General features: G+C 43.1%; 1 protein-coding gene across 5 annotated transcripts in view; it reads left to right on the forward strand.

The window, feature by feature from the left end:
* Nucleotides 1–17,521, forward strand: part of LOC110536043 (transcription factor 7-like 1-A) — a 46,903-nt gene that overhangs the window by 22,870 nt on the left and 6,512 nt on the right. For 4 of the 5 annotated variants that reach the window (XM_021621555.2, XM_021621554.2, XM_021621552.2 and 1 more), the window contains 2 exons: nt 3,212–3,295; nt 17,345–17,480. In XM_021621555.2, the coding sequence (XP_021477230.1) occupies nt 3,212–3,295; nt 17,345–17,480 (220 nt within the window). Of the gene's footprint in view, nt 1–3,211; nt 3,296–4,793; nt 5,006–17,344; nt 17,481–17,521 lie in introns of all 5 variants that reach the window. The other variant, XM_036935881.1, reaches the window with a different exon arrangement.

The raw sequence follows: 17,521 nt of genomic DNA on the forward strand, positions 1-17,521 counted from the left end.
TAGAACCCAACTCTGGCAGTCCGCATGCCCCAGAGCATATGTTGTATTCTCTCTGTTCGAAAAACCAAAGGGCTTCATCTTGGCTTTTGGGAAATTTTCTGTGGTGACTCTGCCACCTTTGTTGCATCTGGGTCCCTGATAAGTAGCACAGTATTCTACTGATGTCTATTCTGAGTTCTGGAGGCAGAGGGAGGCTGGAAGACAATTAGAGGCATGGAAATGGATCAGATAGTTGCAGAAGTTGACTTTTATTTGCACAGCTCTCACAGCTTCTGAAACTCTTCACCAGAGCAGACTCTACAGTGAAACCAGTGTCTCTATGGAGGCCAACGTAGGCCTGCTCAAATTGTTTGTTTCTAATGAAATTAAGGGCATCTACAAAGCATTACTTGACTGCCTGAAGTTTACTGTAAAGTGTAATTGCTGATTTTAGTTTCAATTGTTTCAATCTTTTACAGATTATTCAAGACTTCAGCCATGGGAATAACCATTTTAACAGTATCTTCTCATTTACCATGTGTTCCTTTCTGGGTTTTATGTACGTGTATTTATTTTGGGGTGATTTATTCAAATCTGTTGACCAGGTTTTTGTGTTTTTAGTCAAACAGAATTTTTCATTGATTTTGATTGAATAAGGGTCCCTTGATTCTTAGTCTAAATGTTCTGTTATTTTGAAGAGAGAACATTGCATTCCCACTTTAATTTGAGGCTTCTGCCCCGAACTTGGAGTGTAGGAAATATCTATATAAAATCTAGACTCTCAGCTTTTCCTGCATGAGGAACACTGACCTGTGTGTGTGGAAAGATTTATAGAAAGCAGTTGAATAACTCTGAAGCCCCCCTGAGTTGATCCCCTACCACCTCTCCCTCTCTCGTAGTGTGCGGCTGGTGTGTAGTTGACTACAGTGATGTAGGAACTGCTGATACTGGCTGTGTGAGGTAGACATTTTACAGGGAGGGTTGGGGAAGATGGACGTTTTGAAGGGGTCTTTCTCTAACTAGCCGCTGCATCGAGTACAGTGACAATTCTATGAAGGAGGCTGGCTCATTTGACATTTAAAAGTGCCTCAGGGTATGTTCCCCAGTCCCCTTAGAAGCTGTCCAATAAGGGAAGGAGGGGGTGGGAGAGCTGGGGGCTGGCATGGTCAGGCCAGGGTAGACCAAATGCTCACAATAGGGCTTGTTTCATTTGTGGAGGGACTTGTGATTGACATAGATTAGACAGTGAAAAATGTATTGTTTTGGTTATCCCTCCAGAAAGCAGCATTCATTAGGCAGTATGCACAGAACAAAATAAAGTTTCAATAGGGAGCTAGCAGCATCTAAAAGCAAGGGCCTCCTGACAGTTGTATGGACTTGGGCCCATTAGGACCTGCGATTCAGCCTTGAGCAGTGTGGTGAAAATGAAGAGGACTGATGTCAACTCCAAGAATCCCCCCCCCCATTTTGGATGGGAATAAGGGTCCCCTTTCCCCCCCTCCCTCAGTATTCTATTGGGCCCCAGCTGTCAGGAAACAATACCCTCTGCCTGCTCCGACAAACTCATTCCTGAAAATGTTTTTCTCCCTCTCTCCCTTTCCCCCTCCTGTTATGTCTTTTCCATTTTTAACCTGCAGTCATCCAAGCTTCCTTCCTCCCTATGAACTCAGAGTGATGAATGAAGCTTTAAAAATCTAATCCTGCACAGATGATTGTCAACTCCTTTTAAGCCCTGAAAAGGTTTTTGTCATCTTTCACATGCATGCAGCGAGTTCTCCCCCTTATAGACTTTGCAACAGTACAATGTATTAAGTGCACAGCCTTGGTTTATGTAAGATGAGGAAACGTACCATGTCTTATTGTACAATATGGCTTTTTTCCATGCAAAATAGATATTTTATTTTAATCTGGGATATGGATTTTGAGAGAGAGATGAGTAAAATAGCTGAAACAGCTAAACTGTTAAAATGGTCTTAAACCCTTAAAATCAGTACAGCGAAACAGTCAAAGTTTGCCTGATAAAACCCAAGCCCCAGTGACAGAGGTTGATTATGGGGACTCTGAGATGCACGTCGTTCTTCCTTCTCTATTTAGCCTACTGCTGACCCAGCCATTTTGGGGAGTGTCATAGTGAACATAAATTAAACTACGGAGTAATGTGTAAAACAACTCGCAATTACTAAACAGCAATGCTGTTACATTACTACTGACACAGGCTGAGGCAAATGTAAAAAGGCAATGTAGAATATCTATGATACCACAAATGCAGCAGAAACTGAAAGGAAAACCTTTTTAATTCATTTGAAATCGTTGGATACCATGGAGAAAATGCACATGTATGACAGTCTGCTGTATTCGGTATTTAAACTGATTCACAAACCAGATGGCCGAGCTCTGCATCGGTCTGAGCACCAGCTCCACACACCGCACCAAGACTGATCTAGAAAATCTATTTTAAACGTGTTGCTTTCAGGAGGAAATAAAACAACTCCTCCATACATGACCCTGTTCCATGGGGAGTTACACATGGGCTGGGCGGCCATAAATGAACAATTGTGTTAAACTCTGTGCCAAAAAAATGGAAAAGAAAACAGTAATGTTTAAGCCAATGATAACAACTATGATAGCAAGTTGAAAAATGCTAACAATAAAAGTGGATTAGTTTGGTTTGGGTCAAAAGGCCAAAACAATTCACCAGGATGCCATAGGTTTAGTGCGGAGACCCCACCCCTGCCTTTCCCCTCTCCTGATGGAGCTTCCTTCCAGCTGTCCCTTCCCACCCGCTAGTCGATGGGCGCCCACAGCTGGAATCTTGTTTTTACCCTGACAAACTGCGATTTCACAGTCCCCCTCCAGTCCGCTGTGTTCACATCCCTCTCCCCCTGCTGCCAAAAGCCGGTGTCTGACTCCAACAGCATATGAGTCTCATACAGGTGTCTGTCAGAGTTATGGCTCTCTGCTGGCTCCCACACCATTTATTACACTGTGGTCTGTTCTGGAATAGCTAAACCATATTTCATGCTATTCATTCTCAACAAGCATTAGCGAGTTAGTCTCGACACATTATAGCAAGTTCGATAATAGCATATGGTGTAAAACTGTGTGATTTGTAGCTTTACCCTGTATATGAAGCAGATTAGGTATAGAAATACATTCCTTTTCTCTGTGATCGCTTTCATTTGAATCTATCTAAATAATCCTGATTTCATGTTACTCCTTCTTCACCCCACAGTACCTGCAGATGAAATGGCCTCTGCTGGATGTCCCTGGAGCTGCTGGACTCAAAGACTCCCGCTCCCCCACCCCAGGACACCTAGTGAGTACACCATACCATCTATCCATCCACTGGGTCTAGTAACAGCTCACAGCACCCTTCACTACACTACATCATTACACAACAGTCATCTAGTCATTCCATACCATGCCAGGCCAATACATAATTTATCATTAATTATCATATAATTTAAGGTCACGTCCGCCAGTTCATATGCCTTTCCGTAGAGAAGTCATCCGTGATTATGTTTTGGCACAGCCTCTTTTGTGCACCTCTGGACATGCAGGACCTGCTGGGCCTGTTACACCTCATATGGAACCGTGTTTTAGTGATAACACTAGATAAACGCCACTAGGGATCAACATACCATGAAGTGGGGAGAGAAAGAACAGCATATCTTGCTGATCTGGGGTTAGGGAAGTGATCTGTAGATGTGCTCAGAGAGAACCAGCCTCAGTCAACACGCTGTGGGAAAATAACCACAGTGACTCAGCCTGTGACCTCAGTAATCCCGGCTAGACGGGTCTGTTTAGTTTGGTGTGTTTGTCGGATCTCATAAACGCAATGATGCACTTGACAAAGTCCTCATTGAGTGGTGTCAATGGGAAGCTGTTGTCAGTGGGAGTAGTGCAGGCCTTGTCCTGGGGAATCCAGAGCTGCTCTGTGGCTGACTTCACTCTCTGTTAAAATGGTCTTGGAAGCCAATTTAAATATATTTTATTACAATAAGTGCTGACCTGTCGGTGACTCTGTGAGCATGGCTCGTTTGTCCGCTGTGCCCTGTTTTGTTCCTGCCAATGGATTTTATTTTATTTACTTAATATATAACATTATGAAATGCATGGTCTTGCATTATGGAATAGCAGAAAATGTGAATAAGGAGCAGAGTAATGGGAAGTGAATCAGGAGGAATTGAAAGGGACTATTGAAGACTTGACGTGAACACTGAGGACTCTGGCTTGGTTCCATGCTGCCCTGCCTTGGCTGAACTCTGGATTTCTCTGTTGTGGCGAGCCTTCTATATCTGTGCGACGTCTATTGAACCAGGAAGGTCAAATAGAGAGAGACTTATTGTGTACTTTGCCATTCAGGCGTGAGGGATTTACTGTAGCTAATTTTGAAGGAGAATATTTGACTTATTTTAATTGCCTAACTTTAGATTTGGTAGTGGACAGTTTGCTGGTTCCCATCTCAAGTCACTGTCTTTCACTTTTTACATGTCCTTCCCCTTAAATCTTTTCTGGCAATAGAGTATTGGGTCATGTGAATTAGAAGAGGAAGTAGCCATTCTAGATCAGGTGATCTGAGACAAAGGGTCATCAAATGTGTGAGCAGAAGCATCCTCTGATACAGAGGGAGTGTAGCAAAGGAAGGCTGGGCCACTGGGGATTCAGATTGAAACACCCCACTGTGCCCTTACCCCCCCCCCCCCCACACACACACACACACACACACACACACACACCACGGCCATAAACCCACATGCCCTTCTGGTGAGCTGCTGCCAGGGAGCCAGGCTGATTATGTGCTCATTACCCAGGCAGCAGAGAGGGGGAGCAGGAGGCAGGCTCTCCAGGCCTGCAGGGCCCCAGCACTGCACTAATGAGAGCAATGGGAGCGGATGGGAACATGCAGAGGTACACGGGGGTCCAGGGATTACTGCCCAGGGGCCAGGGCCAACACCAGCCAGAGGGACCTGAGGAGAGGGAGCCAGGGGACAGCAGCAGGGCTTCCATCAACCACAATATTGATGTATTCCTGCTCTCTTCTGCAAGCACTCATTACATGTCATAATTGTATATTCATGATGGCTGGCGTGGAGACAGCGTTTTTCTCTGATATTGATTGTGGGACTCCTGGAGGTGACCCTCAAGTATGCGCACATGCATGTACCTTCAGAATCTTAAATTGTTCATACACATATGGCCCTTTTACTGATGACTTATCTGCCCTAGAATGTGTTTGTAGAAAGGCATTCTCCCCCTTCGTGTATTTGCTGATGAATTAGTCATTTAGCAGCAGTTCTACAGCAGTAATGAGATGATGATGCCATCGCTGATGATCAGATTCCTGGTGACTCAGATCATCAAGTGTCCCTCACGGTGCCTGGCCTGCAGCAGACAACAATGTCAATTGTAATGAATGATGGAGCTGGTCTCACTTGGACTCCTCTCGTTGTCTTAGTGGACCATGAGCGAGAGGAAGCTTTGAAAAAGAAATTCAACCCTTGTTTGGAGATGAGAAGCCTGTGGAACGGGGAATTCTGTCCTGTAGCTGCTGTGCAGATTGGGTCCATAAGGCCTGTATGCTAATCAGAGCCTGCTCCGGCCGAGATCCTCAATTATTTACGAGACAGGTTTGTTTAGCATTCAGTTGGTTTTGCTTTTGGTGGTACGGGTGGGCAGACTAGGGAGAAGGGAACAATAGAAGGGAACATTGCTTGTCTGTGAATACCCACCCCCGCCCCCATATCATACTCAGAGGGCTACCTCTTCATTCATTATACATCAATGGCGATGCAGGGCCAGTTGATGTATTGTGGGAGTCAGCCCTTGCCTTGTCTCTCCACCAGTAGTGTCCGGCCTTGCTGGAGCAGACTGGACAGGGAGAGAGCTGTCTGCCATCTGGTACCACAGATCATTTGCACAGCAGCAATAACGCACTCCTCAAACTAGAGTAATGCAGTCCGATCATAATCATGGAGGTCATGCTGCCAATACCGCTCCTTCAGGTCATTCTACCATTCCTACTGATTGGTCCATGTTAGACTGTTCGACATGTCATTAGTTATAAGTGACTCAACATTAAAGTGGCACTCCAGTCTCCTTTTCACCTCATTTAACACCTGATTTAGTTAACAAAAGGCACATCTCAATAGGTGGTCCAGGTAAGTCATGACATCACAAGGAGGAGGGTGGGTCTTTCCTCTTTTGTTCTCTATTGCAATGGAGTGGGAGGCCGATGACATCACAACTTCCCATCATACAGTCCATTGTGAAAGTATTCGGCCCCCTTGAACTTTGCGACCTTTTGCCACATTTCAGGCTTCAAACATAAAGATATAAAACTGGATTTTTTTGTGAAGAATCAACAACAAGTGGGACACAATCATGTAGTGGAACGACATTTATTGGATATTTCAAACTTTTTTAACAAATCAATAACTGAAAAATTGGGCGTGCAAAATTATTCAGCCCCTTTACTTTCAGTGCAGCAAACTCTCTCCAGAAGTTCAGTGAGGATCTCTGAATGATCCAATGTTGACCTAAATGACTAATGATGATAAATACAATCCACCTGTGTGTAATCAAGTCTCCGTATAAATGCACCTGCACTGTGATAGTCTCAGAGGTCCGTTAAAAGCGCAGAGAGCATCACGAAGAACAAGGAACACACCAGGCAGGTCCGAGATACTGTTGTGAAGAAGTTTAAAGCCGGATTTGGATACAAAAAGATTTCCCAAGCTTTAAACATCCCAAGGAGCACTGTGCAAGCGATAATATTGAAATGGAAGGAGTATCAGACCACTGCAAATCTACCAAGACCTGGCCGTCCCTCTAAACTTTCAGCTCATACAAGGAGAAGACTGATCAGAGATGCAGCTAAGAGGCCCATGATCACTCTGGATGAACTGCAGAGATCTACAGCTGAGGTGGGAGACTCTGTCCATAGGACAACAATCAGTCGTATATTGCACAAATCTGGCCTTTATGGAAGTGGCAAGAAGAAAGCCATTTCTTAAAGATATCCATAAAAAGTGTTGTTTAAAGTTTGCCACAAGACACCTGGGAGACACACCAAACATGTGGAAGAGGGTGCTCTGGTCAGATGAAACCAAAATTGAACTTTTTGGCAACAATGCAAAACGTTATGTTTGGCGTAAAAGCAACACAGCTCATCACCCTGAACACCATCCCCACTGTCAAACATGGTGGTGGCAGCATCATGGTTTGGGCCTGCTTTTCTTCAGCAGGGACAGGGAAGATGGTTAAAATTGATGGGAAGATGGATGGAGCCAAATACAGGACCATTCTGGAAGAAAACCTGATGGAGTCTGCAAAAGACCTGAGACTGGGACGGAGATTTGTCTTCCAACAAGACAATGATCCAAAACATAAAGCAAAATCTACAATGGAATGGTTCAATAATAAACATATCCAGGTGTTAGAATGGCCAAGTCAAAGTCCAGACCTGAATCCAATCGAGAATCTGTGGAAAGAACTGAAAACTGCTGTTCACAAATGCTCTCCATCCAACCTCACTGAGCTCGAGCTGTTTTGTAAGGAGGAATGGGAAAAAAATTCAGTCTCTCGATGTGCAAAACTGATAGAGACACACCCCAAGCGACTTACAGCTGTAATCGCAGCAAAAGGTGGCGCTACAAAGTATTAACTTAAGGGGGCTGAATAATTTTGCACGCCCAATTTTTCAGTTTTTGATTTGTTAAAAAAGTTTGAAATATCCAATAAATGTCGTTCCACTTCATGATTGTGTCCCACTTGTTGTTGATTCTTCACAAAAAAGTACAGTTTTATATCTTTATGTTTGAAGCCTGAAATGTGGCAAAAGGTCGCAAAGTTCAAGGGGGCCGAATACTTTCGCAAGGCACTGTACCAACTCATGGAATGCCCTTGTCTAAAAAAAACACTACTTTCTTAAAAACATATATTTTTTTACCTTTTTAGTGTGTGTACCAGGGTAGATAAGTCGATTTTTAAATCAAATTGGTTCTGGCCAATTGTCGAGGAAAAGATGAAAATCCCATTGCGAAGTAATGCTTTTTAGCCTATTCATTGATGGAAATACCAGTCTATGGAAATTCATTTGACTGGTCATGCTTATCGGTCTATATGTTAATTGGCATAATTTAGTGGAATTATAGTGACGAGTGTGTATTCTGCAGTATATTCATCATGTACCTTATTTATCACACACGTACAGCATACAGAGTCTTTGAGTGGGACATCTGTCAGACAGCGCGAGAGCTGCTGCTGCTGCATCTCAAATGCCAAGGGAAGGCCTCATCACCGTGTCACACACCACTCTGCAATGAGCTGGAGGCAGTAGGATAGGCATTTTGAAAACAACATAGTTCATTGTTTGAAACCTGAATGGTTGAATACATTATGAGGAATGTATTTCCTTGCTTCAAAGTAGGCTACTAAATCTCTTAGTGGATATTTTCATCTGTCACATGAAACCTCTCACATGAAAGTGCCCTTTTGACAATGGTGTTTTCCTGCTAATTGCATTGCGAAACGAACATTCACGTGTAGCCTACTGCCTTGTGTGGATTGCTGAGCTTATAATGTGAAGAACATTTTAAGCTAAACGTTCTGATCTGTTTCATCAGACGCATTGCTTAAAAACAAAAAAAACTTGTTTGATGTAGCCAAGGCCTACTGTTTGTATGAATTTGGGATCAATCTTCCCACAACTGTCCCAGAGTCTGTTTGGAATAGGCTATTTCCTTCTCAACAAGCTGACCAAATAGAACAGGTCAACTTTCCTACTATGGGGGATAGTAGATTGACAAAGGCTAGTGATTTTGTTGTGCGTTACTCCTCTTGTAGGCTGAGGAAAAGTACATGTGGACAGTTAGTCTAAGCATCTTCAAAGTGCGCATCAGAATTTGGTCAGAAGGACCGCACATTGTTGCATCTTCGACTTGCATGTTCTGTTAATTTGAATGACCATAATCTAAATGTGATTTGTGTCATTCTGAGCACCGTGAATGGACACCCTAATCAGGTTATGCACCCAATGCATATGGGTCCGGTACATTTCTCAAATGTCCAGTAAATTCAAATGTTACCGGTCAAATGTCGTGGCACTTTTTCCTAATGGAAACCCTGATGTGTCCTTCACTGTATTTATACACTACAAAAGTATGTGGACACCTGCTCGTCCAACATCTCATTCCAAAATTGTGGGCATCAATATGGAGTTGGTCCCCCTTTGCGGCTATAACAGCCTCCACTCTTCTGGGAAGGCTTTCTACTAGATATTGGAACATTGCTGCAGGGACTTACTTCCATTTAGCCACGAGCATTAGTGAGTTTGGGCACTGATGTTGGGTGATTTAGGCCTGGCTTGCAGTCGGCGTTCCAATTTATCCCAAAGGTGTTCAATAGGGTTGAGGTCAGGGCTCTGTGCAGGCCAGTCAAGTTCTTCCACACCAATCTTGACAAAACATTTCTGTATGGACCTTGCTTTGTGCACAGAGGCATTGTCATGTTGAAACAGGAAAGGTCCTTCTCCAAACTTTTGCCACAAAGTTGGAAGCACAGAATTGTGCCATTGTATGCTGTGGCGTTATGATTTACCTTCACTGGAACTAAGGGGTTGAGTCCGAAGCATGAAAACAGCCCCAGACCATTATTCCTCCTCCACCAAACTTGACAGTTGGCACTATGCATTGGGGCAGGTAGCGTTCTCCTAGTATTCGCCAAACCCAGATTTGTCTGTCGGACTGCCAGATGGTGAAGCGTGATTCATCACTTGAGAGAACGTGTTTCCATTGCTCCAGAGTCTAATGGCGGCAAGCTTTACACCACTCCAGCTGACACTTGGCATTGCACATTGTGACCTTAGGTTTCTGTGCGGCTGCTTGGTGATGGAATCCCATGAAGTTCCCAATGAACATTTATTGTGCTGACGGTGCTTACAGAGGCAGTTTAGAACTTGGTATTGAGTGTTGCAACCAAGGACTCGATTTTTACATGATACGTGCGTCAGCACTCGGTGGTCACGTTCTGTGAGCTTGAGTGGCCTACCACTTCACGGCTGAGCCATTGTTGCTCCTTGATGTTTCCACTTCACAATAACAGCACTTACAGCTCTAGCAGGGCAGAAATTTGACGAACTGACTTGTTGGATAGGTGGCATCCTATGACTGCAACGTTGAAAGTCACTGAGCTCTTCAGTAAGGCCATTCTACTGCCAATGTTTGTCTATGGAGTTTGCATGGCTGTGTGGTACATTTTATACACGGGTGTAACTGAAATAGCTTAATCCACTAATTTGAAGGGGTGTCCACATAATTTTCACTAGCAAAAGTTAAAAGATCAATGGGGGATGTTTACAAAGAATGTGACTTCCTAATGAGATCGGATAGCCCTAACTTCAGTGTTTGTCTGCCCAGTCATCAGATCATCAGTACTCACAGCACAAAATGGCCTCATGCTCTGAATTTGACAAAGACAGAAGAATTCCTCTATCTTGTGTTTCAGTACCCCATTACAGAACAATCATGTTGACAACAGGAGCGTTGGTCTTGGTCACTGTCAGCAGCTTGTCATAACTCACTTAGAGCAGGATGGAGGTCACCAGATTGCTTGTTAAGTGAATCGAAGTAGTAAGAGCTTAGCATTGACATGGGTGTGCATCCAAAAAAGGCCTGTCCATGGAGTTTCCGTTGATATTTTCGGCACATTAGACTGAATAGCAGTTTTTGTAAGACATCGAATGAGAATGGTACAGGTTGGTTTTGGCAAAGCTACTTTCTGCTAGCTTGCAGTCAAAATTTGTTTTACTGGGTGTGCTCTGAGATTTGCCATGTTGCATTACGCATTAAACAACCAGAGTCCATCATAAAATCAAAGGTTTTGGAAAGCCTTAACTGAATACTGATGGGAAGGCTGCAGTCCTTCCATGGCTCTGCAGAAACCTTGCTTTTATAGACACACACTGGACTCAGTACCTCAGTGAAAGTCAAATATAGGAACCAGGTCCCGACATCTAAGTACACAGTCATCTGAAAACCAAAACTTTCAAAATCGGCTATTTGATTAATCAGTGGTGAATAATCTCTACATCCTTTTTTAGTAATTTCACCATGTTTGTAGGTTTCCAGTAGTTACCACATTCACAAATTCATGAAAAAAAAATGTAGCTTTTTGTTTTTATTTTAAGGGTATGGTTAGGCATAAGGTTAGCAGTGTGGTTAGGTTTGAAATCACATTTAAAGAAGATAAGTTGAACAAATAGGCCGGAATCTATGACTTTGTGGCTGTGGTAACTAGTGGTCACTATGTTTGTGTCAATGCTTGCCTTTTCGCTTGCCCTCTCAGTTCCTCGTGACCTAGGTGAAACACTAAATTATTTATTGGTGTCTAGCAACTGCAACGTGACACAGCCATTTTGTTAACTTTAAATGTAATTGCCATTGACCCTTTCAGTGGGGATGACTGTTCAGACTTTAAGCGATGCAACTTGTCTGCTGTAGTTTTTGGTGGGCTTGTTCTAAAAGCATATGACAGTCAGTCCACTCTTATGTCCTTTTTCCTGTTGGCATTGAAAACAATTATTGGATTTCTCAGCATGCCATGCATTCTTTTCACTCTTTCTTTCCTGGAGTTTTGAAAAGCCTCTGAGCCTCCCACCCAGAAGGGGTCACGTAGCAGAAAGGCACACACAAAGCTCTGGGGTTATTCAGTTTCTTCTGAGCGCTCTTCCCCATCGGCTGTTTGCCTAGTAATTCAATTCAGATGTGCAGGATCCAAAAACATGTTTATTTGAATGAAATCTACCCCTCCACCCACATTGACCAAGGACTAAGCTTTTCTTAGCAGTGTTCCAAGTTTAACGGCCCAGTGAGGTACTGCCACCTTGGCCTCTTTTGCCTCAAACCGCTTAACAGACAGCCACCTTGTCTCTGCACTGGCTCAGCAACTTTTTTCTATTTTTCATTTTCCTGTTACCGTGTCAACTCGAATCCAATATCATTCAACAGTGTTACCACACGTCAGTTGTGAAGGCATTGTGCTTTGTTACAGTGGACTGGGTAGTTTAACGAGCAGGCAGGTCTATGTAGAGAGCACGATGTCTGTGTGTCAATGCAGGTCCCGTCTGTCTCCAGATTGCTCCTATGTCCCGGCCGTCACGTAGATGTTGTTTTATATTTAAAACACAGCTCATGCTCCATGTGGTTTCCATATTACACCTTGACCACGGCTCATGAACCCAAGCATGTGAGGTTGTGATGGGTAAAAGGGGTAATTAGAGGCTGAATGGAGGTATTGATGGGCAGGGGAGTTCCTCCTTTTATTTAGAACCATGATTTAAGTTGGCGTTCTTCACTTTTACACATTAAGACTACTTGTTTTTGGGCAATTCATTTTTTTCATGTTGGCTAACTGGTAACTACTGTTGAACTGCTATCCAACTGAAAGTTCAATGTGACAGAATGAAGAAGTGTAATACCAATGCTTTTATTTAATTGTAACTACTCGCAATTATTCTGATCGAGAGGGAGGGACTTGCTTATTGCTTTTCTGTCAGCACCTAATAACCCAGTAGAAGTTGATGAGGTAACCATCTATGTACTTAAAGGTAGACCACAATGGGACCTCTCCTCTGAAGATGGTTTAAGCAGGTAGGCCGCTGGCCTAAATGCTTTTGCATGTGGACAGCCCACGTCTACATATTTCTGTTCCATTTTTTTGCTTGCTTTACTCGTATGCAGACTGGTCTTCATGTTGAAACTGGCGCTGTTAAACTTTAAACTCTCTTCTGAGCGAACACATGATTGGTGTATTCCAAAGTATGAATTATTAATGGCGATCGTTTCCAATTCTCACTGAAGTGCTTCCCAAAAATGTTGGCTCTCAGGTCTAGAGGTCTCAAACAGCATCCACAATATAGGGAAAATTCACTCACATTGTACATGAAGTGGAACAACAAAGAATGTCTAAAGTATACATGACATTTGGGCTTTGGGTTTTCTACATTATGCATAAATGCTTTATGCGACCATCCAGTCTTTTTCTCTAGTTTTCTTTAGCAGCGGTGGCAACAGTCACAGAAAGGAGGGGATACCCATTTGACTTCGTCATTGCGCTAATGCTAGTTAGCAACCTCCTTCAAACTGCAAGCAGAGACATAAAAATGGTATCCATGAGTTCATCTGACTCTGAGAAAGTAGATAAAGGGCCTCATTTCCAAAATCCCCAAATATCCCTTTAAGTTTACATTGTTGGCATTTTTCCATCCCGGAAAACGTGTTTTCTTTATTTGTACTATTTTCTACATTGTAGAACAACAGTGGGGACATCAAAACTATGACAGAACACACACAGAATCAAGTAGTAACGAAAAAAGTGTTAAACAAATCAAAATACATTTTTAGTTCTTCAAAGTAGCCACCCTTTGCCTTGATGGCAGCTTTGCACATTCTCTCAACCAGCTTCATCTGGAATGCTTTTCCAACAGTTTCACATGCTGAGCACTTGTTGGGTGCTTTTTCTTCACTCTGCGGTCCGACTCATCCCAAACCATCTCAATTTGGTTGAGGCCTAGAGGATTGTGGAGGCCAGGTCATCTGATGCAGCACTCATCACTCTCCTTCTTGGTAAAATAGCCCCTACACAGCCTGGAAGTGTGTTGGATCATTGTCCTGTTGAAAAACAAATGACAGTCCCACTAAGCCTTAACCAGATGGGATGGCGTATCATTGCAGAATGCTGTGGTAGCCATGCTGGTTAATTGTGTCTTGAATTCGATATAAATCAGGGACTGTGTCACTGGAAAAGCATCCCCACACATCACACCACGGTGGGAACCACATATGCGGGGATCATCCATTCACCTACACAGCGGATGGAACCAAAAATCTCAAATTTGAACTCGTCCGACCAATGGACAGATTTCCACCGGTCTAATGTCCATTGCTCGTGTTTCTTGGCCCAAGTAAGTCTCTTCTTCTTCTTATTGGTGTCCATAAGTAGTGGTTTCTTTGCAGCAATTTGACCACGAAGGCCTGATTCACACAGTCTCCTGAACAGTTGATGTTGTGTGTGTGTGTTACTTGAATTCTGTGAAGAATTTATTTGGGCTGCAAACTGAGGTGCAGTTAACGCTAATGAACTTATCCTCTGCAACAGAGGTAACGCTGAGTCTTCCATTCCTGTGGTGTTCTTCATGATAGAGAGTTTCAAAGTTCATTTCAAAGTTCTTAAAAATGTCCGAATTGACTGACCTTCATGTCGTAAAGTAATGATGGACTGTCATTTTCTCTTTGCTTATTTGAGCTGTTCTTGCCATAATATGGACTTAGTCCTATTTGGTAAAATACCATCTTCTGTATACCACCTCAACCTTGTCAAAACATAACTGATTGGCTCAAATGCATTAAGAAGGGAAAAAAATCCACAAATTAACTTTTAACAAAGCACACCTATTAATTAAAATGCATTCCAGGTGACCACCTCATGAAGCTGTTTGAGAGAATGCCAAGATTATGCAAAGCTGTCATCAAGGCAAAGGGTGGCTACTTTGAAGAATCTCACATTTAAAATACATTTAGATTTAACACTTTTTTTTGCTTACAACAGTGTTGATGTCTTCACCATTATTCTACAATGTAGAACATAGTACAAATAAAGAAAAACCCTGGTATGAGTAATTGTGTCCAAACTTTTGACTGTATGTACAGTGAGGAGAACAAGTATTTGATACACTGCCGATTTTGCAGGTTTTCCTACTTACAAAGCATGTAGAGGTCTGTAATTTTTATCATAGGTACACTTCAACCGTGAGAGACAGTCTAAAACAAAAATCCAGAAAATCACGTATGATTTTTCAGTAATTAATTTGATGTCATGAGATGTTGCTTCAATATATCCACATAATTTTCCTTGCTCATGATGCCATCTATTTTGTGAAGTGCACCAGTCCCTCCTGCAGCAAAGCACCGTCACAACATGATTGTGCCACCCCCGTGCTTCACGGTTGGGATGGTGTTTTTCGGCTTGCAAGCCTCCCCCTGTTTCCCCAAACACAACAATGGTCATTATGGCCAAACAGTTCTATTTTTGTTTCATCAGACCAGAGGACATTTCTCCAAAAAGTATGATCTTTGTCCCCATATGCAGTTGCAAACCGTAGTCTGGCTTCTTTATGGTGGATTTGGAACAGTGACTTCTTCCTTGCTGAGCGGCTTTTGAAGTTATGTTGATATAGGACTCACTTTACTGTGGGTATAGATAATTTTGTACCCGTTTCCTCCAGCATCTTCGCAAGGTCCTTTGCTGTTGTTCTGTGATTGATTTGCACTTTTCGCACCAAAATACGTTCATCTCTAGGAGACAGAACGCATCTCCATCCTGAGTGGTATGACGGCTGCGTGGTCCCATGGTGTTTATACTTGCTTACTATTGTTTGTACAGATGAACGTGGTACATTCAGGCATTTGGAAATTGCTCCCAAGGATGAACCCGACTTGTGAAGCTCTATAATTATTTTTCTGTGGTCTTTGCTGATTTCTTTTGATTTTCCCATGATGTCAAGCAAAGTGTACGTAAACGTCTGACCCACTGTTATTGTGATACAGTGAATTATAAGTGAAATAATCTGTCTGTAAACAATTGTTGGAAAAATGACTTGTGTCATGCACAAAGTAGATGTCATGCACAAAGTATACTTGCCAACACTATAGTTTGTTAACAAGACATTTGTGGAGTTGTTGAAAAATGACTTTTAATGATTCCAACCTAAGTGTATGTAAACTTCAACTAGGTGGTATGTATGTATGTATGTATGTATGTATGTATGTATGTATGTATGTATGTATGTATGTATGTATGTATGTATGTATGTATGTATTATCATCGTACGTACGCAATCCTATAATATGAAAGCTTTATCCATGTATCATTGGCTTATTTTTTTATTTACATCTAATATGTACTTTACCTTTTACAAGGCTTTGCATCTGCAATTTCCTCATCACAACGGACATTATTAAAATCCAAGCAGGCTTTGGAAGCAGGAGAAACACGTTTGCAAAGACTTAAAAAGGGGGAGAGGTTGGAACTGCTTTAAAAAAAGGGCAGAAAATGCATGCCTGATATTTGGAACAATTCTAAGCAGCATGAAGTAAGAGAGCGTACAGTCGTTTCAATGCAAACCTTGTTCCATCCTGGACCTCGTTGGTTAGACGAGAGGTTGAGAAGGGGGTTGGGAGGGATACTGAAGAAAGGTTAGGTTGGAGGAACAAGACTCCTTTCTCTCCCCCCCCCCCCCCCTGGCCCTCACATGTGACGAGTTGGGCCAACAAGCGTTTCATTGAGCAGGGCAGCCAGAGGAAATAACGGTGAGGCCGAACGCTGCCTAATGAAAGTAGAGACGCTGGTTATTATTATTATCATCGTATCATCCTGGCTGTCCTGGCCAGGTCCGCTAGCTAGCTGCACTAGAGTCAGGGCATATGGCGTTTCTCTGCCACCACACAGCCCTATTAAAATAGCTGAAATAACAATGAGTCTGCTCCAACAAAATCAGTTATTGAACTCCTTGAAGTGTATGTATACCCCACCTCCCATTGTGATTGATGCTGTATTGTGAGTGCTTTGAGTGTATAGGATTTGATTCTCTTAGACTAGATCGATAGATCTAGTACCAGTGTACTCAAACCATATCAATGAGGAACTAAAAACACTGTTCAGGATTAATGTCATCCTACATGGATCAATGAAGAACTGAATAGTGTGCGGGCAAGTTAGTGGCTTGAGAGTAGGGATTAGCCATGTGTATGGGCATTGAGCTACCTACAGTACTGGGGGCTTGTGTTGGTGTAACTTTCAGATCTTGGGCCCTGTTGCTTTGCCTGTTGGGCTGAACAAACAGTTCTCTCCTCCACGTAATGGCCGTAATGGTGTTGGTATGCATCTGCAGGCTTTCACTGTGTCTTGGTGGGGATCCAGATTGCATCATAGGGCCTGTCACACACACAGCCACAGCCTGCATTGTTTACCAGGGAGGGAGGCAGGCAGACGGGCAGCATTCTCAGGCATAGGGACTCACCTTTACCCACATGATACAGTGACTACCAACAACATGTGTCATGACCTTTATGCCAACAGAGTCCATGGTGGATTTGGAACAGTTTGCATTAGGATGCAGAGGGCTATGCATGTTGGTCATATATGGCAAGCATCAGGCACAACAAATGTCAGACTTATGAATGAGCCTGTTTCTGTTTGAGTCTTTGGAGACCCAGGGAGACTATTAAAACCCTGGTCTATCTAGTCTTCTCTCTTTCTGGTGTCTAAAGCCCCTCTGTGTGTTCCTCTCCTCTCGTCTCTCCTACAGTCCAACAAGGTCCCAGTGGTGCAGCATGCTCACCACGTCCACCCGTTGACCCCCCTCATCACCTACAGCAATGAACATTTCTCCCCCGGAACCCCTCCCTCACACCTCTCCCCGGAGATCCTTGACCCAAAGACCGGTACACACACACACACACACACACACACACACACACACAAC

Source organism: Oncorhynchus mykiss, chromosome 11 (assembly GCF_013265735.2).
Source record: "Oncorhynchus mykiss isolate Arlee chromosome 11, USDA_OmykA_1.1, whole genome shotgun sequence".
Lineage (NCBI taxonomy): Eukaryota > Metazoa > Chordata > Actinopteri > Salmoniformes > Salmonidae > Oncorhynchus > Oncorhynchus mykiss.